The sequence below is a fragment of the Vicia villosa genome, linkage group LG2 (assembly GCF_029867415.1).
Source record: "Vicia villosa cultivar HV-30 ecotype Madison, WI linkage group LG2, Vvil1.0, whole genome shotgun sequence".
In the NCBI taxonomy this organism is placed as follows: Eukaryota; Viridiplantae; Streptophyta; class Magnoliopsida; order Fabales; family Fabaceae; genus Vicia; species Vicia villosa.
Genome location: NC_081181.1, coordinates 158,038,484 through 158,062,660, shown reverse-complemented (window position 1 = coordinate 158,062,660; position 24,177 = coordinate 158,038,484). Strand labels below are relative to the sequence as shown.

Sequence of the window (24,177 nt, the reverse complement as noted above, 5' to 3'; positions counted from 1 at the left end):
TTTCACATATGTTGTAAACTTACTTCACTTTTTACCTTATTCCCTTTTTATTTAGTAACCTTGGACCCATTCTATGTCTTAGAGACACCTCTTCTTGAGGAGGAGCCTCCAAGTTCTGCTCCTAAGGCTGGAGAGATACTTATAATAATCATGTTAATGATGCCAATGAAACTGTTTCCATCATGAATGCTACCATGAATTTTGAATTGCAAAAACAAATTGAAAACAGGGCAGTATTCGATATGATTGAACACCTCAATATGCTCTATCAAGAGAAGGCTAGGCATTAGCGGTTTGAAGTTTTCAAAGCCTTTTTGCAAGGAAATCTAATTGATTGAGCCCCATGCAGGCTTCCATGTACTCAAGATGATTGGGCATGGGGAGAACCTTGAAAGGTTAAGGTTTTTCGCTTAGAAAAGAGTTGTGACTAATTTGATCCTGCAATTGTTGTCAGAGAGCTTCACTCAATATATCCTTAATTTCAATATGAATGATATGGACAAAAGTCTGCCAAAGCTGCTAGACATGTTAAGAACTACTAAGCAGAATATGAAGTCAAAAGGGAAGGCCATTTTGTTGGTCAACAATGGAAAGAAGCAGAACAAAAGGCTCACCAAGTAAGGTGGTAAAGGGAAGGGCAAGGATGTTATCAGACTCAAACCTAATGCTCATGCTTTGAAGCCTAACAAAGGTATAACAGAGGCAGACACTTGCATCCATTGCGGGAAAACCGGACACTGGAAGACAATCAGCCCAAAGTACCTGGATGATATGCTGAATGGAGTAAAGACTTCAAATTCAAGTATTTTTGTCATAGAAATAAATTTATCTACTCTGCATCATAGGTATTGGATATTGGATGTGGTTGTCACATTTGTCCTAATGTGCAGGGGCTAAAAAGGAGTAGAGAATTGGCAAAAGGTGAAGTTGATTTACGAGTTAGCAATGGAGCAAAGGTTGATGCTTTAACCATATGAACTTATGTATTGACTTTACCTAGTGGTTTAATAATTCAGTTAGAAAATTGTTATTATGTACCTGCAATGAGCAGGAATATAATTTATGTTTCTTGTTTGGACAAGTTTGGTTTTTCATTCATAATAAATAATAATTGTTGATATATTTATTTGAATGATGTATTTTATGCTACTGCACAAAGGAACAACATACTATATGCCCGTGATCTTAAAATGACAATTTATAACATTAATACTAAATGGATGAAACCTGACGAGTTAAATCCAACTTACCTTTGGCATTGTCGCCTAGGCCGTATAAATGAGAAGCGCATTTCCAAACTCCATAAAGATTGACTTTCAGACTCTTTTGATTATGAACCATATGAGACACGCAAATCTTGTTTAATTGGAAAGATGACAAAGTCCTCATTTACAGAAAAAGGTAAAAGGGATAATGATCTTTTGATCCTCATACATATTGATACAGGGATGGCAAAATGGGTCCGGCCCATTGGGCATGCCCGTTTTGCCCGCACTTTTGTGCGGGGTAGGCCAAGATTATAGGCCCTCAACCTATAGTGCGGCCGCCCCGCCCCGCCCTGTTTATTATGCGGGCATGTGCATTAACATAAATTTTGCATTTTTAGGCCTAAAAAGTGCACTGCATGCAGGCTTAGCCCACTCCGCCTTCACTTTTTTGCATGGCGGGCCAAGGTTTTAGTCTCGCACCCTCAACTATGACCGCCCCGCCGGATTTTTTGTGGGCTTTTGTAGGGTGGGCTAAACGGGGCGGGCATGCCCGTTTGCCACCCATATATTGATATATGTGGACCATTGAACACACCAGCCAGAGAAGGTTTTCAACACTTCATCACATTCACTGATGGTTACAGTAGATATGGATATGTGTATATAATGAAACCCAAATCTGAATCCTTTGAAAAGTTCAAGGAATTCAAAAAGGAAGTACAAAACCAACTATGCAAGAATATTAAAACCCTTCGATCATATCGAGATGATGAATATTTAAGCTTGGAGTTTAATGATCATCTGAAAGAGTGTGGGATTATATCCTAACTAACTCTTCCTGAAACACCATAATGGAATGATGTATCTGAGAGAAGAAAACGAACCTTGTTAGACATGGTTCGATCCATGATAAGTCACGATGATCTTTCAAACTCCTTTTTATGACAAACTCTATTGGCAACAGCTTACACATTTAATCGTGTTTCATCCAAAAAGGTTGAGAAGACACGATATAATATATGGAGTGGTAAGAAAACACATACGTCTTACATGAAGATTTTGGGCTCCGAAGTTTATGTGAAACAATAAATTTCAACTAAACTTGAGTCCAAATATGATAAATGCTTATTTGCGGGGTATCCTAAAGAGACAACAGGGTATTACTCATGGCCGGTCCAAAACTATTATTATTATGATTATTATTATTATTATTAATTTATTTTAAAACAAATAATACACCAAAAGAGTATTCTCATGTATTATTTTTATTTTTATATACTTTTATTTAATGGTAGTTAAAATATTATTTCATAAAAAGATATTAAATATTAAAAAAACATGTCTGTTGTTTTTTTTTTTTAATTATGTCTCTTTTAATTATCACCTTATTTGATTCCTTCTAGAAAATTTTATCTTTTCTTTTAACTATGTTTCCTAATAACTTTAAGGCAAATATATATAAAACAAAAAAAAAGTTTAGAATAAATTACATTAGTTATGTATTTTGATTAACCATAGGTTTTTGTTTTAAACTATATCAGGCAGTCTAGTGGGCCAAATATAGGTGGTGGAAAAAATACTTAAAAAAAATTAATCGTTAGTGAGTTTATTGGTGATTGGCGCAGAACTTAGTAAGGAAGACCACAGTCCGATCCTCTGCAACTGTGATTGAAAGGTGATTCAACTTACTTGATGAAAGAACTGTCCCTCGAACCAGATTAGACGGTTTAGCTACAAATTCTGGATTTTTATATGATGTTCAATTTAGCGACGGATTTTGTGAAGGAAAATTTGTCGCTATTTGTCATGCTGGCATAGACACATGACAGTGTCACGTCAGCTCTGTTAACGAACGTTAGCTGGAGGGATCAAAAGTGTGGGTGGACAATTTTAGAGGAATCATTCTTTGAAAAAAATATTTAGAGAGTCTAAAAATAAAATCTGAAATACTTAAAGGGGCCAAAAAATTCATTAACCCAATGTAAAATAGAAAGACCAATTTCGTAAATCAAATTAAATAGAGGACAAAAACGGTAATTTTGAGCCTATATTATAATACATAGTGCCGTCATTTTTTTATTTATGATAGTCAAAAGACTATTGCATAAAATATGTTAGCCAAAATAGTATTACATAAAATATGTTAAATATTTATAAAATCTAATCTACTTATATTTGTAGTCATAAAAAAGTTTTACAAAATTTACACTAGATAAAAGAAATCCTAATATTCTCAAATTTAGATCATGGTTGGAGTAGATCAACCAATATGTGTCACTTGAATTAAATAAATGCAAGTCTTCAGTTTATACTTTAATTCTTGAGTGTAATATTTTCTTTATATTCTTTTATTATGTATTAAGGTAAACAAATTATTAATACCTATAAATCAAAAAAAAAATTTAAAAATTAGTTTATAGAAGATAGAAAATAATGTATCAGATTCAAATAACACATTGTTGAAAGCATGAGCTTGAAAAAAAAGGCCAAATCTAAATTTTATTTGATGACCTCATCAGTCATTTTCTACCATATTTTTGTGCGGCCAGATTGTTTCAGATGCAAGTGATCATTGTTGTTAGTTTATTTGTCATCTTGAAAATTATTCTTAAGATTGAAAGTGACTTTTGTATGCAGAGACAAATAAATTATTAAAATTGTTGTATAAAATGGACCCTGACACAATTTAATCAACATCTTCTAGTAACAACTCATTTGAAATTTGAGAAGATGATCCACAATTTGGTTCTACATAAAAAGCAGTTAGATCACTACCAAAATTTTCATTGTCGCACTTATTACCATAAACATACTGGTTAACGAAATCAATGGTTTTATGAAGTTGTGATCGATGGTAATGACAATGAAAAATTCAGCAATGGTTTTGAGGATGATTGAGCTGCCTCTTGCATGGAAAATATGCGAGTGAATTTAATTCTCCCAAGGATAAATCAAAATCAATATCAAGAATGATAAATTAGACTGGATCAAAAAACATAAACTATTTGATTCTACAACTTAACTATTACCAGAACCATCAAAGTGGAAGGAATATAAAGAAAGACATGAAATATTTTATAAGTCAGAATATTTTGATTGAGTTTTCTCAGGGTCATATATGTATTTATACAAGACAATGATGTTAATCAGGAAATAATCCTTATATTTATTGTGAATAATTTACTTTAATAAAATAGGAAATTAGTCATTACGAGTTGTAATTAATCATTATAAATTATAATTACCGACACTATTATATATAGTATCAAATACAATGAGAAAGGCATCAAGCCGATTTTACTGACATGGTATCAGAAGGTTCGATCAAACCTAAATCTTGTTACCTTGGCTAAACAGCGACACCCCACTGGGTCGCCCTCGAAATCTTGTAATAATCTGGTTCCTTGAATCTTGTTCCTCGTTGGTGCTCTTGAAATCTTTTTCCTCGTTGGTGCTCTCGAAATCTTGTTCCTCGGTGGTTTTGTTCGAAACAGTTCATCGAAACCTGTAACTGCTTTTGATTCTGCGTTTTTGCATCTCGAGATTTTGTCTTTGCGATTTCCCTTAATGCCTTGCAATCTTGGTCTTATGTTTATCACAATTGGTTAATGTGATTGTCGATTGTCTGTTGTTGGTACTATCAGATTGAAGATTCAGCGGTGATAACTATTGTTATTGCTAAGTTTTCGGTTCGGTGCTAGCGACAAGGTTACCTTATTGCTAGAGTGTTTGGTTCGGTGCTATTTGCAAGGGTTTACTGTTGCACAAAATAAATAGTGTGTTGCAGTAAATTATTTTTCTACTGTATTCAGTCTTAGCAATATATATTATATTGCAAGTTTTATTTAGGCTTATACCATGGCTTCACAAACAGAAAAAGATGATTTTTGTGTTCGTTTTACCGGTAAAAATTATCCGGCTTGGGAATTTCAGTTTCAAATGTATCTCAAAGGGAAAGGATTATGGAATCACTTGGATGATATCTCTATAGCACCGTTAGAGACAACCGATTTAGATGCTTGGGAAATCAAAGATGCTCAAATTATCACTTGGATTCTCAGTACTATTGATCCTCAGATGATTAATAATTTGCGATCTTTTTCCACTGCTCAAGAAATGTGGAACTATTTAAAGCATATTTATAATCAGGACAATGCGGCCAAGCGTTTCCAGTTAGAGCTCGAGATAGCCAATTACAAACAAGGTAATATGTCAATTCAAGAATATTACTCTGGTTTTTTGAATTTGTGGACAGAACACTCTGCGATTATACATGTGGATGTTCCCAAGAGTTCTCTTGTGGATGTCCAGGAGGTCTACTATACTAGTAGGCGAGATCAATTTCTTATGAAACTTCGTCCAGAATTTGAAGTTGTTAGAGGAGCTTTGCTGAACAGGAATCCCGTTCCTTCTTTAGATACATGTGTTGGTGAACTTCTCCGAGAGGAACAACGTCTTGCTACTCAAGGAACCATGTCTCATGAAGTTGTTGCTTCTGAGCCTACAGTGAATGCATTTGCTGCTCAGAGTAGAGGTAAAAGTCATGATATGAGACAGGTTCAATGCTTCTCTTGCAAACAATTTGGCCACATTTCCCGGAGTTGTAATAAAAAGTTCTGCAATTATTGCAAGCAGCAAGGTCATATTATATCTGATTGTCCCACACGTCCTCCACGACCAACACAATGTTCAGTGCAAGCACTTCATGCAAATACAAATTCTACAGCTGGCCCTTCCGTTAGTAATGCATCTAATGGTACTCTACACCCTGAACTAATTCAACAAATGGTACTTTCTGCTCTTTCGGCCTCGGGAATTCAGGGTAAGTCTTCTGATATTTCTCGTCCATGGTTTCTTGATTCTGGTGCCTCCAATCATATGACGGGTTCCTCTGAATATTTGCACAATTTACAATCTTATCATGGTAATCAGAAAATTCAAATAGTTGACGGTAATACCATATCTATCACTAAAGTTGGTGATATAAACTCTGATTTTCGGCATGTACTTGTATCACCCGGTCTTGCTTCCAATTTATTGTCTGTTGGCCAATTGGTGGATGAAAATTATAATGTTAATTTTTCTCGTGTTGGTTGTCTTGTGCAGGATCAGGTGTCAGGGAAGGTGATCGCGAAGGGGCCTAAAGTGGGAAGATTGTTTCCCCTTCAGTTTATTTCTACTCGTTTATCTCTTGCTTGCAATAACATTTTGAATTCTTATGAGGATTAGCATAGAAAATTGGGTCATCCAAACTCTTCTGTTTTGTCTCATTTATGTAAAACTGGTTTGTTGGGAAATAAAAATGTTATTTCTAATGCCTCTATTTCATGTTCTGTTTGTAAATTGGCTAAAAGTAAAACACTTCCTTTTCCATCTGATTCTCATCGTGCCTCCACTTGTTATGAGATGATTCATAGTGATGTATAGGGAATGTCTCATGTAATTTCTCATGCTCACTATAAGTATTTTATCACATTTATTGATGATTATAGTCGTTTTACTTGGATATATTTTCTCCGTTCTAAATCTGAAGTGTTTTCTATGTTTAAGAAATTTTTGACATATGTTGAAACTCAATTTCAAGCAAGTGTTAAGATTTTTCGCTCTGACTCTGGTGGTGAGTACATGTCTAATAAATTTCGAGAATACCTTCAACAAAAAGGCATCTTGTCTCAACGATCTTGTCCCAATACCCCTCAACAAAATGGTATGGAAGAACGGAAGAATCGTCATTTTCTTGATGTAACACGCACCTTACTTATCCAAGCATCTGTACCACCCCGATTTTGGGTAGAGGCTCTTTCTATAGCTGTCTTCTTGATCAATCGTCTTCCTTCTACGGTTAATGATCTTGATTCTCCTTTCTTTCGTCTTTTTAAAATTCATCCTGATTATAGTGCTTTACATACTTTTGGATGTGTGTGTTTTGTTCACTTAGCTCCATTTGAAAGACATAAGCTTGGAGCACAGTCTGTTTAATGTGCATTTTTGGGATATAGTCACTCTCATATGGGATTTGTGTGTTATGTTGTCACTAACCATCGTTTTCGCATTTCTAGGAATGTGACATTTTTTGATAATCAATTTATGTTTCCTTGTGTTTCTCGTGCCACTAATGATATTGTTACTCTTCCTAAGTTTTCTATTATGCCTCAATCTATAGAAATTTATAAACCAGGTCATGTATATGTCCGAAAACACAGACAGCAGGTTCTCATGCCCCTTCTCGATGCTGAACCGCCACCTGATCCAGTACCGATTGAACCACGGTGATCTGGGCGAATATCTCGCGCACCAGATAGATATTCACCAGACAGGTATGATTCTTCACATACTTCTTTGACTGCCACACTCTCTAGCATATCTATTCCTACTTGTTACTCACAGGCTGTTAAAGATGTTCGATGGAGAAAAGCAATGAATGAAGAGCTTCAGGCTCTTCAAGAGAATTTCACATGGGATATTGTCTCTTGTCCTCTTGAGGTCAAACCTATAGGTTGCACATGTGTATATTCTGTGAAATTGAATTCTGACGGGTCCCTCAACCGTTACAAGGCTCGTTTGGTTGCTTTAGGAAACAAGCAGGAATATGGAATTGATTATGATGAGACATTTGCACCGGTTGCCAAAATGACAATTGTTCGCACGATCATCTTTATAGCTGCTTCTAGTGGGTGGTCTCTTCATTAAATGGATGTGAAGAATGCTTTTCTTCATGGTGACCTGACAGAAGATATTACATGACTCCACCTCAAGGATTATTCTCTTCATCTAAAGGAGTGTTCAAGCTCAAACGCTCCTTATATGGTTTGAAACAGGTACCTAGAGCATGGTACGAGAAATTCCGCTCCACTCTACTTGGATTCTCCTTTACTCATATTCAGTATGATTCCTCTTTATTTATTCATAGCACATCTGCGGGAATTGTTCTGCTTCTTTTGTATGTTGATGATATGGTTATTACTTGTTCTGATCATGCTTCCATTCAGCAACTTAAGCAACAGTTACAGGCCTCATTTCACATGAAAGATCTGGGTAATCCACATTACTTTCTTGGTCTTGAGGTTCATTCTACATCCAAGGGCATCTTTCTCCATCAACACAAGTATGCTGCAGATTTGATTTCTATGGCCGGTCTCCAATCGGCTAATTCGGTAGATACTCCTCTTGAGGTTAATGTTAAATATCACCGTGATGATGGTGATCTTTTGCCCGATCCCTTATTGTATCGAGAACTTGTGGGTAGCCTTAACTACTTGACTATTACTCTCCCTGACATATCTTTTGTTGTTCAACAAGTCAATTCATGCATTCTCCTCGCCATCTTCACTTGGCTGCGGTTCATCGTATAATTCATTACTTAAAGGGAACCTCTCACCGCAGATTATTCTTTTCTGTTGGCATTTCTCTTCAGTTGAGTGCTTATAATGATGCTGATTGAGCAGGGTGTCCTGATACTCGTCGATCTGTCACTGGTTGGTGCATGTTTCTTGGTTCTTCACTAATCTCTTGGAAAAGTAAGAAGCAAGCAAGAGTTTCTAAATCTTCTACTGAATCCGAGTATCGTGCCATGTCTGCTGCTTGTTCAGAAATACTTCGGCTTCGTGGTCTTTTGGCTGAACTTGGATTTCCCCAAACAGAGCCAACTTCACTTTATGTTGACAATACAAGTGTCATTCAAATTGTTGCAAATCCTGTTTTTCATGAACGCACCAAACATATAGAAGTTGATTGTCATTCCATATGTGACGCCTATGATGATCGAATGATATCACTTCCTCACGTCAGTACTCAGTTGCAGGTTGCAGATATTCTTACCAAGGTTGTTCCACGTCTACGACATCAGTTTCTAGTTAGCAAATTGATGCTCCTTGACCAGACGCGTTAATTTGAGGGGGGATGTTAATCAGGAAATAATCCTTTTATTTATTGTGAATAATTTACTTTCATAGAATAGGAAATTAGTCATTACGAGTTGTAATTAGTCATTATGAATTGTAATTACCGACACTATTATATAAAGTATCAAATACAATGAGAAAGGCATCAAGCCGATTTTATTGACAAATGACGGAGTAATAATTATAAATTATTAATGAGAAAATATTTAAGTTGAATATATTTTGCAAAATAAAGTTATATTTAATAGTTGTTGGAAGTAATTCATATTCTGAAGTTGTTTAGTCATAATTTGTTATCAGTCAAAAGCAGAAGTTTCTGATGTTGCGTCCGAGAAGTATGTTTAACTTATGGGGCTCTAGTTAATTTTGTTTACTTAGTTATTAAGTTTACTTTTGTTAGGGCCTACGTGGCAACCCTAGTTTTCTGTGTATAAATAGACTAATAGTAGTTGCATTTAAACCTAATCATTTCACAATCTGTTATAGCCGTCATTTACAGAGAATATAATATTTCTTTTGCTTTCTTTCATCACCTTGTGCACTAACAATTGGTATGTAGAGCTCCGGTTCGGATCCACGGGGAAACACGAGTGAAGCGGTGAGGCGTTGTGTGATTGATTTTGGTTCTTGTATTTGTGTTGAATCTTGAACAAAATCGGAACAAAATCACATTTTATGATTCTACGAGATTGGGAAACACTTTGTTTGGTGAGATCTGAGTGACTTGCACAAGGTTAAAATGAGTTGAAGTAATCTGAATACAAAAATTATGGTGCTTGATGGAAAGAACTGGAATAGGTGAATGTCTCAAATGCGTATGTTGTTCAGGGCTTAAGATGTTCTTGAGCTTGTTACCGAAGGTTATGTTCCGGTTGCAGCGAATGCAATAGAGGAACAAAGAGAAACAAAGAGAGGAATAAGGAAGAGCGATCAGAAGGCATTATTCTACATCCATCAGTGTGTAGATGTGAACGTGTTTGAGGAAATCGTTGATTTGACGACGGTGAAGGCTGTGTGGGATACACTGGTTAGGTGTTGCGATGGTGACGCATCAGTGAAGAAGGACAACGAAAGCAGTAGGAGAATCTCAACATGAAAGATAACGAGAAGGTATCTGAATACACCTCCAGAGTGATTCTGATCACTAATGAGATGAAAGCTTGTGGAGAAACCATTTCTGAACAAGTAATCATTGAGAGGATATTGAGGTCGCTTACTCCTCGATTTGATTACATTGTTGTAGAAATTGAACGTTCTAAAGATTTGGAAACCATGAGAATAGAAGAGCTACAAAGTAGTCTAGAGGCGCAAGAGTTGCGTCTGGCTAAAAGAACCTCTGAGAAGGAGGTTAAGCAGGCTCTGAAAGCTTCTTTTGTCAAGAAGGACCAGAAGCAAAAAAGACATGGTAGGTCTCAGAAGTCAGAAGTCCTCTATTCTGATGAAGAGAAACATCAGAAGGGAAAGGAGAAGTATGACAAGAGAATGGTTATGTGTTATTGTTGTTATAGGTTTGACACTTTGCTAAAGATTGTTGGTCAAACAAAGAAGAAGCAAAAATAGCCAAAGGAGATTCTGATGATGAACCTGTGATATTAATGGCTTATGAATCTGATGAGGAACCTATGAGTTTTTCGTTTTCTGATTCTGAAGGGGAAGAAGATAACTCTGAATATTTTGAAGGTGTGTTTTTATATAAATCAGAATCAGAAGATGACTTTGAAGATTCTGAGGATGGGTCAGAGTCAGAAGATGACTCTGAAGCTGAAGACAAGTCAGAATCCGAAGGTGATTCTGAGTTTGAAGGAGAATCAGAAGATGAGTCAGAATCTGAAGAAGATTCTGCTTCTGAAGATAAATCAGAACCTGAAGGTTCTGAAAATGATTTAAAACTTGAAAGTTTTGAAGGTGAGTCAGAGTTAGAAGATGAAGAATCTTCTGGAGACTCTGAAGATGAATCTGACGGTGAATCTGATTCTGATCCAGATGTTGAATCTGGTGGTGATCATGTTTGAGGAAGGAAAAACTCTGAAGACATAGGTTCTAGAGGACAAGCTTCTGGAGATGATCATGTTTCTGGTGGTAATCATGACGTTGAAGGTGGAACTTCATAAACAAGAGCTTCTGAAGGTAGTCTAGCCTCTGACAATGGTTATGATTCTGAAGGCAATCCAACTTTTGAAGGCGGTATTTCTGAAGCTAGTGGTTCTGGACGAAGTGTAGAAGTTAACAAAGGTGTAGCTTCTTGTGGTAGTCGTGCTTTTGAAGAATGTTCAGAAGGAGATACAGTTCTAGAATCAGAAGAAGATTCTAAACAAGTGTGTATTGAAGAAAATCTCAAGAAGAAATTATGGTTGAATGCCATGAAAGAAGAACTTGAGGCTATAGAAAGAAACAAGACTTAGGAGTTAAGTGAGTTTCCAAAGGAGAAGAAAAACATCAGCGTCTGATGGGTTTTCAAGGAAAAATCTGCATTTCTGAATGGAGTTGCACACTATAGCAACCATAAGCAACTTGTAGATGTTCTGACGAAGGATGTCAAGACTGAACACTCTATCCATTTGAGGGAAGAAATTGGTGTTATAGTTTTGGTTAGCTGAATATGAATTAAGGGATGGTGTTGGAAGTAATTCAAATTCAGAAACTGTTGTTAGTCAGAATTTATTATCAGTCAGAAGCAAAAGTTCTGAGGTTGCGTCCCAGAAGTATGTTCAGCTTCTAGGGTTCTGATTTATTTTGTTTACTTAGTTATTAAGTTTACTTTTGTTAGGGCCTACGTGACAACCCTAGTTTTCTATGTATAAACAGACTAGTAATAACTGCATTTAAACCTAATCATTCACTTGTAGTCGTCATTTACAAAGAATATAACATTCCTTTTGCTTTCTTTCATCACCTTGTGCACTAACAATAATAATATCTCATTTTAATTTAATATTTTTTATGATAGGGTTAAATAAGTTTTTGGTCCCTATAAATATTGCAGTTTTCATTTTTAGTCCCTCCCTGCTTTTAGGCAACGTTTTTTATAAAAAAACCGTTGCCAAAACCAGCTAAAACCGTTGCCAAAACCCAGAAGGGACTAAAAATGAAACTGCAATATTTATAGAGACCAAAAACTTATTTAACCCAAAAAAAAATTGTAATTGACCCATTTTCATCAAGTTGTTCCAACAAACAAACATCACCTCCCCTAATAATGCCTCTTTGTAGATCTTGGGGGTCAATATCAAACTCACCTCATTTTTTTTCATGTGAAAACTAGTAACAAACCCGTGCATACGCACGGGTTCTGGTCTGGTACGCACATTTGTTTACATAATATATTTATTTTAAATAGAAGGTGTAAAAAGAAAAAAAATAGATCAATAATAGATTTTTTTTATATAAAAATATTTAAATTTATAATGGATTTTTTCCCGTATACCATTTTTGGATCATAAATACCATCTTTCGTATATAAAAATATTTAGATCAATAATAATTTTTTTTCCGTATACAAATATTATTTTTGTTTAGGTATCGTTTATAAAAATATATGGATCAATAGTAAATTTTCGTATATAAAAATATTTAAATCAATAATAGTTTTGTTCTTGTATACCATTTTTTAATTAAAAAAATTTGGATTATAAATACCATTTTTCATATATAAAAATATTTAGATCAATAATAAATTTTTTCCGTATACCATTTTTGAATAAAAAAATTTTGGATCATAAATACCATTTTTCGTATATAAAAATATTTAAATCAATAATAGATTTGTTCCTGTATACCATTTTTGAATAAAAAAATTTGGATCATAAATACCATTTTTCATATATAAAAATATTTAGATCAATAATAAAAATTTTCCCGTATACCATTTTTTAATAAAAAAAAAATTGGATCATAAATATCATTTTTCGTATATAAAAATATTTAGATCAATAATAAATTTTTTCCCGTATACAAATATTATTTTTGTTTAGGTATCGTTTACAAAAATATCTGGTTCAATAGTAAATTTTCGTATATAAAATATGTAGATCAATAATAAAAATTTTCCCTTATACCATTGTTGAATAAAAAATTTTAGATCATAGATACCATTTTTTCGTATATTAAAATATTTAGATAAATAATAATTTTTTTCCCGTATACAAATATTATTTTTGTTTAGGTATCGTTTACAAAAACATATGGATCAATAGTAAATTTTCGTATATAAAAATATGTAGATCAATAATAAATTTTTTCCTGTATACCCATTTTTAAAAAAAAAAATTTAGATCATAAATACCATTTTTTCGTATATACAAATATTTAGATCAATAATAAATTTTTTTCCATATACAAATATTATTTTTGTTTAAGTATCGTTTACAAAAATATCTAAATCAATAGTAAATTTTCGTATATAAAAATATGTAGATCAATAATAAATTTTTTCCCGTATACCATTTATGAATTAAAATTTTTTGGATCATAAATACTATTTTTCGTATATTAAAATATTTAGATCAATAATAAATATTTTCCCGTATACTAATATTATTTTTGTTTAGTTATATATTTATAAAAATATGTGGATCAATAGTAAATTTTCATATATAAAATATAAATAAATAGAGTAAAAGAGTGGGGAAAATAAGATTTTGAAATTTGAATTTGATTTCTTGTTGGTTTATTTATCTCTCTTTTTTTCCTTTCCATAAAAGGGACTTATAGTATTGATAATGACATAAAAATCAAATTACATAAATGTAAATTTTGAAATCACATTTAAAAAGAAAACAAATCCTCAACGGTTAAAAAAAGTTTGAATATGTATATATTTTAACATTAAAATAATTGTAGTTTTTAGAATCAATTATAATGGCTTATGGACACAAATAAATAAAATAGATTTTTTTTTTGTTGCTATTTTCTTCATATTTTATGTTGGATCAAAATTATATTTTTAAATCTAATAATTAGAATAAATATTTCAATCAACTTTAGATTGCTTTTGAAAACTAATAATGTAAAGGTGAAGAGAGAGAAAGAATGGTGAAAAATGAGAGGAATTGATTTATAAGTTATAATAATGTTGAATAAAATATTAACATTATATTAGACAATTGTGTGGATAGACAAAAAAACTAACAATTTTAATAGGTGTAAGAAAATTAATGATGGGTATTTTTGTAAAAACTAGAACCACTTATTTTCTTATATTATAGATAAAAATATGTAGATCAATAATAAATTTTTTCCTGTATACCATTTTTTAATAAAAAAAATTTAGATCATAAATACCATTTTTTCGTATATACAAATATTTAGATCAATAATAAATTTTTTTCCATATACAAATATTATTTTTGTTTAAGTATCGTTTACAAAAATATCTAAATCAATAGTAAATTTTCGTATATAAAAATATGTAGATCAATAATAAATTTTTTCCCGTATACCATTTATGAATTAAAATTTTTTGGATCATAAATACTATTTTTCGTATATTAAAATATTTAGATCAATAATAAATATTTTCCCGTATACTAATATTATTTTTGTTTAGTTATATATTTATAAAAATATGTGGATCAATAGTAAATTTTCATATATAAAATATAAATAAATAGAGTAAAAGAGTGGGGAAAATAAGATTTTGAAATTTGAATTTGATTTCTTGTTGGTTTATTTATCTCTCTTTTTTTCCTTTCCATAAAAGGGACTTATAGTATTGATAATGACATAAAAATCAAATTACATAAATGTAAATTTTGAAATCACATTTAAAAAGAAAACAAATCCTCAACGGTTAAAAAAAGTTTGAATATGTATATATTTTAACATTAAAATAATTGTAGTTTTTAGAATAAATTATAATGGCTTATGGACACAAATAAATAAAATAGATTTTTTTTTTGTTGCTATTTTCTTCATATTTTATGTTGGATCAAAATTATATTTTTAAATCTAATAATTAGAATAAATATTTCAATCAACTTTAGATTGCTTTTGAAAACTAATAATGTAAAGGTGAAGAGAGAGAAAGAATGGTGAAAAATGAGAGGAATTGATTTATAAGTTATAATAATGTTGAATAAAATATTAACATTATATTAGACAATTGTGTGGATAGACAAAAAAACTAACAATTTTAATAGGTGTAAGAAAATTAATGATGGGTATTTTTGTAAAAACTAGAACCACTTATTTTCTTATATTATAGATAAAAATATGTAGATCAATAATAAATTTTTTCCTGTATACCAATTTTTAATAAAAAAAATTTAGATCATAAATACCATTTTTTCGTATATACAAATATTTAGATCAATAATAAATTTTTTTCCATATACAAATATTATTTTTGTTTAAGTATCGTTTACAAAAATATCTAAATCAATAGTAAATTTTCGTATATAAAAATATGTAGATCAATAATAAATTTTTTCCCGTATACCATTTATGAATTAAAATTTTTTGGATCATAAATACTATTTTTCGTATATTAAAATATTTAGATCAATAATAAATATTTTCCCGTATACTAATATTATTTTTGTTTAGTTATATATTTATAAAAATATGTGGATCAATAGTAAATTTTCATATATAAAATATAAATAAATAGAGTAAAAGAGTGGGGAAAATAAGATTTTGAAATTTGAATTTGATTTCTTGTTGGTTTATTTATCTCTCTTTTTTTCCTTTCCATAAAAGGGACTTATAGTATTGATAATGACATAAAAATCAAATTACATAAATGTAAATTTTGAAATCACATTTAAAAAGAAAACAAATCCTCAACGGTTAAAAAAAGTTTGAATATGTATATATTTTAACATTAAAATAATTGTAGTTTTTAGAATCAATTATAATGGCTTATGGACACAAATAAATAAAATAGATTTTTTTTTGTTGCTATTTTCTTCATATTTTATGTTGGATCAAAATTATATTTTTAAATCTAATAATTAGAATAAATATTTCAATCAACTTTAGATTGCTTTTGAAAACTAATAATGTAAAGGTGAAGAGAGAGAAAGAATGGTGAAAAATGAGAGGAATTGATTTATAAGTTATAATAATGTTGAATAAAATATTAACATTATATTAGACAATTGTGTGGATAGACAAAAAAACTAACAATTTTAATAGGTGTAAGAAAATTAATGATGGGTATTTTTGTAAAAACTAGAACCACTTATTTTCTTATATTATAGATAAAAATATGTAGATCAATAATAAATTTTTTCCTGTATACCATTTTTTAATAAAAAAAATTTAGATCATAAATACCATTTTTTCGTATATACAAATATTTAGATCAATAATAAATTTTTTTCCATATACAAATATTATTTTTGTTTAAGTATCGTTTACAAAAATATCTAAATCAATAGTAAATTTTCGTATATAAAAATATGTAGATCAATAATAAATTTTTTCCCGTATACCATTTATGAATTAAAATTTTTTGGATCATAAATACTATTTTTCGTATATTAAAATATTTAGATCAATAATAAATATTTTCCCGTATACTAATATTATTTTTGTTTAGTTATATATTTATAAAAATATGTGGATCAATAGTAAATTTTCATATATAAAATATAAATAAATAGAGTAAAAGAGTGGGGAAAATAAGATTTTGAAATTTGAATTTGATTTCTTGTTGGTTTATTTATCTCTCTTTTTTTCCTTTCCATAAAAGGGACTTATAGTATTGATAATGACATAAAAATCAAATTACATAAATGTAAATTTTGAAATCACATTTAAAAAGAAAACAAATCCTCAACGGTTAAAAAAAGTTTGAATATGTATATATTTTAACATTAAAATAATTGTAGTTTTTAGAATCAATTATAATGGCTTATGGACACAAATAAATAAAATAAATTTTTTTTTGTTGCTATTTTCTTCATATTTTATGTTGGATCAAAATTATATTTTTAAATCTAATAATTAGAATAAATATCTCAATCAACTTTAGATTGCTTTTGAAAACTAATAATGTAAAGGTGAAGAGAGAGAAAGAATGGTGAAAAATGAGAGGAATTGATTTATAAGTTATAATAATATTGAATAAAATATTAACATTATATTAGACAATTGTGTGGATAGACAAAAAAACTAACAATTTTAATAGGTGTAAGAAAATTAATGATGGGTATTTTTGTAAAAACTAGAACCACTTATTTTGTTATATTATAGATAAACAAGGGTATCATTATATAGTATTATATGTTGCAGGTAGGGAAATATATTTTTACAGTCAATGCTTGAGATGCCATTTTGAATTATGTTGCAGTCAATAACTACCAACCAATAGTAAAAATTTAATTGTTTTCAAAAATATATTTTCAGATTATTATTTTTTGTCAAAATACGGTGCATGTGAGTTATTTGACATAAATTTGATGTGCGTTCAATGCATTTCTAGAATCTAAGAATATTTTTATATTTTCTAAATTTGATGTGACTTATATATATATATATATATATATATATATATATATATATATGACTATTACTAACCAGTGCCTTCAAGACACTCTTTAATAAGTATATTAAATAAAAAAAATATTTTTTATAAAAATTAATATTTCAATTTTTAATATATTAAATACACGAATTTTTAAAAAAATTTACCACTTAAAAAACGCCCCTAAAGGCATTTCCATATATTAGAACAACTTTCAAATACAGCACCTGCCTAGTTTTATTTCCATTAATGAAACAGACAATATCCCATGATCCAGGCCTATCATGATGGATACTACAGTACAATCCATCAATAAAAATAAAACATGAAATGCATTTTTTTTTCCAACTATCTGAAAGTTGGTACTAGTAGCTGTGGTGACATTTTTGGAATATGTGATATGCAATCTATACTGTAAAAATAATTTTAGTAATATATTTTGACAAATTGAAAATTATTAGGGGTGCTCAAAACCAAACCAACCCAATAGAAAACCGCAAACTAAACCAAACCAAACCGAAACCGCAAAAAATCGCATTTGGTTCGGATTAGTTTGGGTCATTTTTTAACAAAACCGCACGGTTCGGTTCGGTTTGCGGTTTGTATTTTGTAAACCGAACCAAACCGAATCAAACCGCATTATGTTACAACCTAAATTTTACTTAACTCACATCCAACCCAAAATTAAACCTATTATACATTAACCTTATGAATACGAACAATTTTTTCATCCTTACACATATAATTTCAGTCCCGATCTTCTCAAATCTCTAATAATATTATTTCACATTGTTTGCCACATACATCTTCCCTCTTCTTCTATAATCTTTACTCTCCTATGTTCTTTCTTTTTCACCTTCTCATTTTTATGTAAATGTTCCGTATTTCAGTTTCATTTTTATTGCACATCTTCTTCTCTAATCTCTCAACACTTTTTCTTTTTCTTTTTCACCTTCACTAATCTTTTGTCTCTTCTATTTTTTTGTTTCATTATAATAATTTTATATTGTTTTATGCTATTATTTTATGTTTAATATTCCACTTTTGTCTAATTTAATTTTTACATATTACATGGAAAATTATTGTCAAAATATGACGAGTTTTGTTGTTATTTGTTAGTGTATGAATGTCTAAATATAAAATTATGTTGTCATATATATGTGTATGTATGGCTCAATAAAATATTTGTAAAAAACCGAACCAACCGAACCGAACCAAACCGCATTAGTTTAGTTTGGTTTGGTTTGGATTTTTTTTAAAAGTCAACCGAACCAAACCAAACCGCACTATTTTTTCTCTTGCGGTTCGGATGATTTTTTTCGTCAAAACCGTCCAAACCGCACCACGAGCACCCCTAAAAATTATATTTGAATCGTTTGTTTGAAACCGATCAATTTATTATTTTTTTTACAAATAGATTGGGTTGAATTGGATGTCGAATTAATTTAATTGTTTAATTTGAATGATATTGAGTTGATATGATTGAATTTAAATGATTATTTTGATTCCGGCAAAAATTCAAATCCGATCAAACTCAACTAATATTCATGTTATTTATTTCTATTATTATAAAATTGACTCATTATTAGAATGGATTCAAGTCAAATTATTATTGTTTTTATAATCTAATTTGGCATTATTTACTCTGAAAAAATACAAAACATTCAACATAAGATATAAATTGTTATATAATTTATGATTTAAAATAATAATAATTTTTTGAATGATAAAAAAAATTTTTGCGCTGTTCTAAAATTTTGATATTTTTTTCTTGAATAAGTTAAGAAATGAATGTATGACTTTATAAAAATAAACTGTTTCTTTTTTTTTTAATAGAGTGGTATCCTTCCTTCCGTGTCGACTAATCCACTCGAGAGGAGTTTTTTAGGCTCCCCCACGTAGCCTCCGAAAGTTGGCCCCGGGCTCCTTCGAACTCAGGACCTCAAGGGAAGCACGTCCTTGAGGCCCAAGCTCCACCGCTAGTCAAATAAATATTAAATCGACAAATTTTATTTGATTTATTCGTTAATTTAATTTAACTGATTTTTCTAAAAATTAAAATTTTATCTGTCGAAATTTAGACTTAAGAATGAAACGACAGTTTATTTAAGTTTTAAACCAGATATGCATCAAACCCATTGATTTATCCAGCCTAAATGCCTAATGTTAGAAAGTTAGAATAGAAACTAAAAGATATATATGCGCAAAGTGCTGTCTGCCACCTCATTCTCACGCGGAATCAAATTCAAGGATAAGACCAATCACTTTTTAATAGATAGATTACTTCTAGAGCTAAATAACTATGTTCATGTTTTCATAGTAAGGAAAAAAACAACTTTAAAAGATGATTTAGTTTTATTTGTAATTTAATATTATATTTAATTTAATTTTTTAATTAATTCTTTTGTGTTACTTTCAATTTAATAATTTTTATTTTAAGAAATGTTACAACACAATAAATTATTTTAATAAAAAAAATATTGTGTATATTTTGGTTCTAACTTTGGAAAACACAAAAATAATTTTATAAATCATATAATAGATTTTAATCTGTTAAATTTTTTAAAACTAATATTTGACCTGTTTGTTTTTTTCTTTATATTTTTAAAAATGATTTTATAAAAATGTTTTCTAAAATAGTAAAAAGAATTTTTAAATCTATTTTTATAAATTAAAATACTAATTTTGACATTCAATAACATAAATATAAATTATTGAAAATCAAAACATAATTAAAATCATAATTTTTTAAAAAGTTTTTAACTCAAAAATAATTTTTATAAAAAAATCATTTAAAATAGCTTCAAAAATTAATTTATTTTTTGATAATTTTATATTAAAAAAAATTAATAATAAAATATCTAAAATAACATTTTAAATTAAATTTTTATTAAAAAATTTTGCTAGCAAGATTTAAAGTAGAGGTTGTCTCGCTCTGTTTAGTTTGTCTTTTGAAAATCCGAAAAAAATAAGATGAAATAAAATTAGATGAACCTAAAATCATAATTCGAATCCAATACAACAGGTTTGTAATTAGAATATTTTTTAAATTTAAAAATACCAAAATTTATATACTATTTAAGAGATTTAAAAAAATTTACACTATTAATTCAATTAATTTATAAATAATTAAAATAAAAGTGAAAAATTATTCAACGTCTATCATTAAATGACATTATAGTCTTTTACACGCATTTCAATTAAATTTAATTGGTTGTTACTACAAAAGTTTCACCTCGGTGCATATTCATTCAATTATTTTTCTCAAATAAGTAATATAAAACTCTATACTATAATATTATAACAACAACAAAAAAAAAGTCATAGATTCATAGAGTTGAAACTTGAAACCCAAAGCAACACAGAGAGATTCACAGATTCATCAATGGAGGAAAAACATGATAATGTGATCGAACACAAAGCATATGCACGAGTTGGTTTTCTCGGAAATCCAAGCGATGTATATCACGGCAAAACAATCGCTTTCAGTCTTTCCAATTTCTATGCCACCGTTCGCCTTCGTCCTTCCAAAGAACTCGTCATTCAGCCACATCCTACTCACGATCTTGTCAGCTTCGATTCTCATCATCAATTGGTATCTTCTTTGAATTGATTCTCAGTGTAATTGTATTCATTTGCATGTTCTGTTTTCATATTGATGATGGTGATGATGTTGTTGCATGTTGTGTGATGTTGGTGCAGGTTGATAGATTGAAGAGTGAGGGTTATTATGGTGGAGTTCGGTTGCTTATGGCTATTTATAAAGTTTTTTATAATTATTGTAAAGAGAATGGGATTGAACTTCATCATACCAATTTCACTCTCTCTTATGATACTAATATCCCTCGTCAGGTATATAATTCTCTTTTACTCCTTTATTTTGTATGTAAGCTTTTAAAAAGTGGTTGCAATCGCATAAAGGTTTTCGCAATTTCGGTCACCTTTTTACAGTTTTACTGCAGCAGTTTTCGGAATTGCAGACCGTTTTTATAACCTTGAATTGTAAACTATTTGAGCATAGATTTATTGTCACTGTATATTTTACAATGTTGATCAATCGTAATCATCAGATTATTGAAGACATGTTTAACTTTAACCATTAGGATTGATCCATAGAGTAAAACTTTTTACGCATGTTAGTTTTGTAAACCATTTATCTATTTATAAGTGTGCAAAACTCATTGCCAATTTTTTTTAAACCTCTAATTGTAATCCTTGTGAATGATTGTACTTGAGGGTAAGTGCGTATTTGGAATCACTTTTGGGACAACTAAAAGTGAGTTTTATGAGTTAAAATTGATTCTAACTTGAAGATAGGATTTGTAGTTTTATACCTTCAAACTTGATTTTTATGCTTTAATGTGTTGTTCAACTCACTGATACGTGAATATAATCAGACCTGACTGAATTGTTTTACCTTAAATTCACTGCTCTTAACCAAAATCAATGTTACAAAATCACTTTTTGCCACTGTAAAACCAAGCATGCAGTAAGATTTTAAGTCTTACTTGTGCCGTGATTCTTGATGTTGTTAGAAGTTGTAGTGGAGTATAGTCTAATTGGCCTCAATTGGGGCCACATTGGGGAGATGTAAAACACTTTGATTGTGCGGCCCATTTTTACCTTGCTTGAGGATTCTGGGTAGAGAATCCTAGACAATAAAATTACATCTTTTAAGGTTACATGCGTGTTCAATGCTCTGTTCTTCTAGAAAAGCAGTAACTTTTGTATTTTGACTAGTGCCCTTAAGGTGTTTGTTAGCAAGATTCACTCATTATTTATTATTAGTGTAGACAGTTTTGTTTTCATTTTCATATTTCAATCTGTGGCTTTACTGATGAATAGTTTGGACTTTTGTATTTCAGAGCGGACTTTCGGGTTCTAGTGGGATTGTGTGTGCTGCCTTGAACTGTTTTCTTGATTTCTACAAAGTCAGGCATCTAATCAAGGTGGAGGTGAGGCCTAACCTTATCCTTGCTGCCGAGGAAGAACTTGGAATAGTTGCTGGTCTTCAAGATCGAGTTGCACAAGTTTACGGTGGCCTAGTTTACATGGTATAATGTTAACTTTGATCCCAACATTCAGTTTCAAATGTGTATAATGAATACCAAATTGTCATGTGATGCGACTTGCTCTGCTTTTATAGGACTTCAACAAGGAAAGCATGGACAAATTAGGGCATGGGCTTTATATACCACTGGATTTGAGTCTACTCCCACCTCTATACCTCATCTATGTAGCGAATCCTAGCGACTCTGGAAAGGTTGGTGTCATGGAATTGCTTTATCTTTTTATTTTTATTTTTATTATATATGCTTACTGCTTGTGCCTTTTACGATAGTAATATTACATTACATCTAATTCAAATGTTGTGTATATAGCATTAGCTTACTGACATAAATTTTCTGATCCTTATCGCTAAAAATATTAAGATATGGTTGCAGTAACATCTGTTCTCAGGCTTAGAGTCCTTTTGTCTGCTTAATTTAACTGATAAGTTGATGCATTGTGTTATTCAGCATGTTGGAGATAGCGCCAAAATTTCTTCAGTGATTGTTTGAGCTAGCATTTCTATTAAGAGCATGAGAAACTTAACTTAATTTGTTTTTTCATATATAAATTTTAACTGATACTGACATGTAGGTTCATAGTAAAGTACGTCAGAGATGGCTTGATGGTGATGAGTTCATCGTGTCAACAATGCTTGAAGTGGCAAATGTTGCGGAAGAAGGAAAGGCAGCATTAGAAGAGAAGGACTATTCCAAACTAGCATCTCTCATGAATAAAAATTTCGACCTGCGAAGGTAATTCTTATTTTTCTGTTTCAATATATGTAGATACAGTTGGATCATTTGGTTTATATGACTGATAGCATTCAAAAGTAAGAAGAAAAAAAATCCATCTTTGAAACTTAATCATCAGCTTACTTATTGATCGGTACTAGGACTAGTCCTTGGTTCTTTAGTTTGGTTTACTAAAAGCAAGCTACTAATTACACAATTTAGTGTTCTAATTCATTGATAATTAGGAGTTGAACTTAGTACCTAGGGGCTTACAACTCTCACATCACACTCCGGTTACTTCTGATAGACCGAGTTGTCAAAGTACTTTCGATGAAGCATAGACCCAATACACTCATAATCTACTTCGAGATTTTTGCATCTGCTTACACAATTTTCTTCTATTAAACTTTGTTATTGGTATATATATTGTGCAGGTCGATGTTTGGAGATGATGCACTTGGTGATGTCAATATAAAAATGGTAGAGATTGCTAGAAAGGTTGGAGCGGCGTCAAAATTTACAGGTAGCGGCGGAGCTGTTGTTGCATATTGTCCTGAAGGAACTTCTCAAGTAAAGCTTCTTGAGGATGAATGTCATGCAGCAGGATTTGTTTTAATACCTCTGGAACCTTTTCCTTCTCGTTTAAATGAAATAGACTTGAAAACCCTGCATTTGTAATGTACCATTCTAATTCTGAAGATTTGAAAATTAGTTGTTCTTATGGGTTAGAATTTTCAATGAGATGTTTTTTCTATTTATGAATTCAAAAATAAAAACAAATGAGTTGAATATGTTAGATACGATCCAATTGAATTTTG

The 24,177-nt window shown here is 30.6% G+C and overlaps 2 protein-coding genes across 2 annotated transcripts; both read left to right on the top strand.

Moving 5' to 3' along the window:
- The first annotated feature begins 5,066 nt into the window (after positions 1 to 5,066).
- LOC131650435 (uncharacterized) lies at positions 5,067 to 5,863 on the top strand. Its single transcript, XM_058920145.1, has 2 exons — positions 5,067 to 5,742; positions 5,844 to 5,863. The coding sequence occupies exons 1-2, from the start codon at positions 5,067 to 5,069 to the stop codon at positions 5,861 to 5,863; spliced, it is 696 nt and encodes a 231-aa protein (XP_058776128.1).
- Positions 5,864 to 20,844: 14,981 nt separating this feature from the next.
- Positions 20,845 to 24,097, top strand: LOC131652690 (glucuronokinase 1-like). The gene is made up of 6 exons (XM_058922630.1): positions 20,845 to 21,171; positions 21,279 to 21,428; positions 22,442 to 22,630; positions 22,723 to 22,839; positions 23,220 to 23,380; positions 23,794 to 24,097. The coding sequence occupies exons 1-6, from the start codon at positions 20,962 to 20,964 to the stop codon at positions 24,035 to 24,037; spliced, it is 1,071 nt and encodes a 356-aa protein (XP_058778613.1). The 5' UTR covers positions 20,845 to 20,961; the 3' UTR covers positions 24,038 to 24,097.
- The last annotated feature ends 80 nt before the right edge of the window (positions 24,098 to 24,177 follow it).

Coding starts and splice junctions, on each gene's coding strand:
- LOC131650435 (XM_058920145.1), top strand. CDS start 5,067: ATGGCTTCACAAACAGAAAAAGATGATTTTTGTGTTCGTTTTACCGGT. Junction 5,743..5,843: donor ATTTGCTGCTCAGAGTAGAG/GTAAAAGTCATG, acceptor TATTGCAAGCAG/CAAGGTCATATTATATCTGA.
- LOC131652690 (XM_058922630.1), top strand. CDS start 20,962: ATGGAGGAAAAACATGATAATGTGATCGAACACAAAGCATATGCACGA. Junction 22,631..22,722: donor ACGGTGGCCTAGTTTACATG/GTATAATGTTAA, acceptor CTGCTTTTATAG/GACTTCAACAAGGAAAGCAT. Junction 22,840..23,219: donor ATCCTAGCGACTCTGGAAAG/GTTGGTGTCATG, acceptor ACTGACATGTAG/GTTCATAGTAAAGTACGTCA.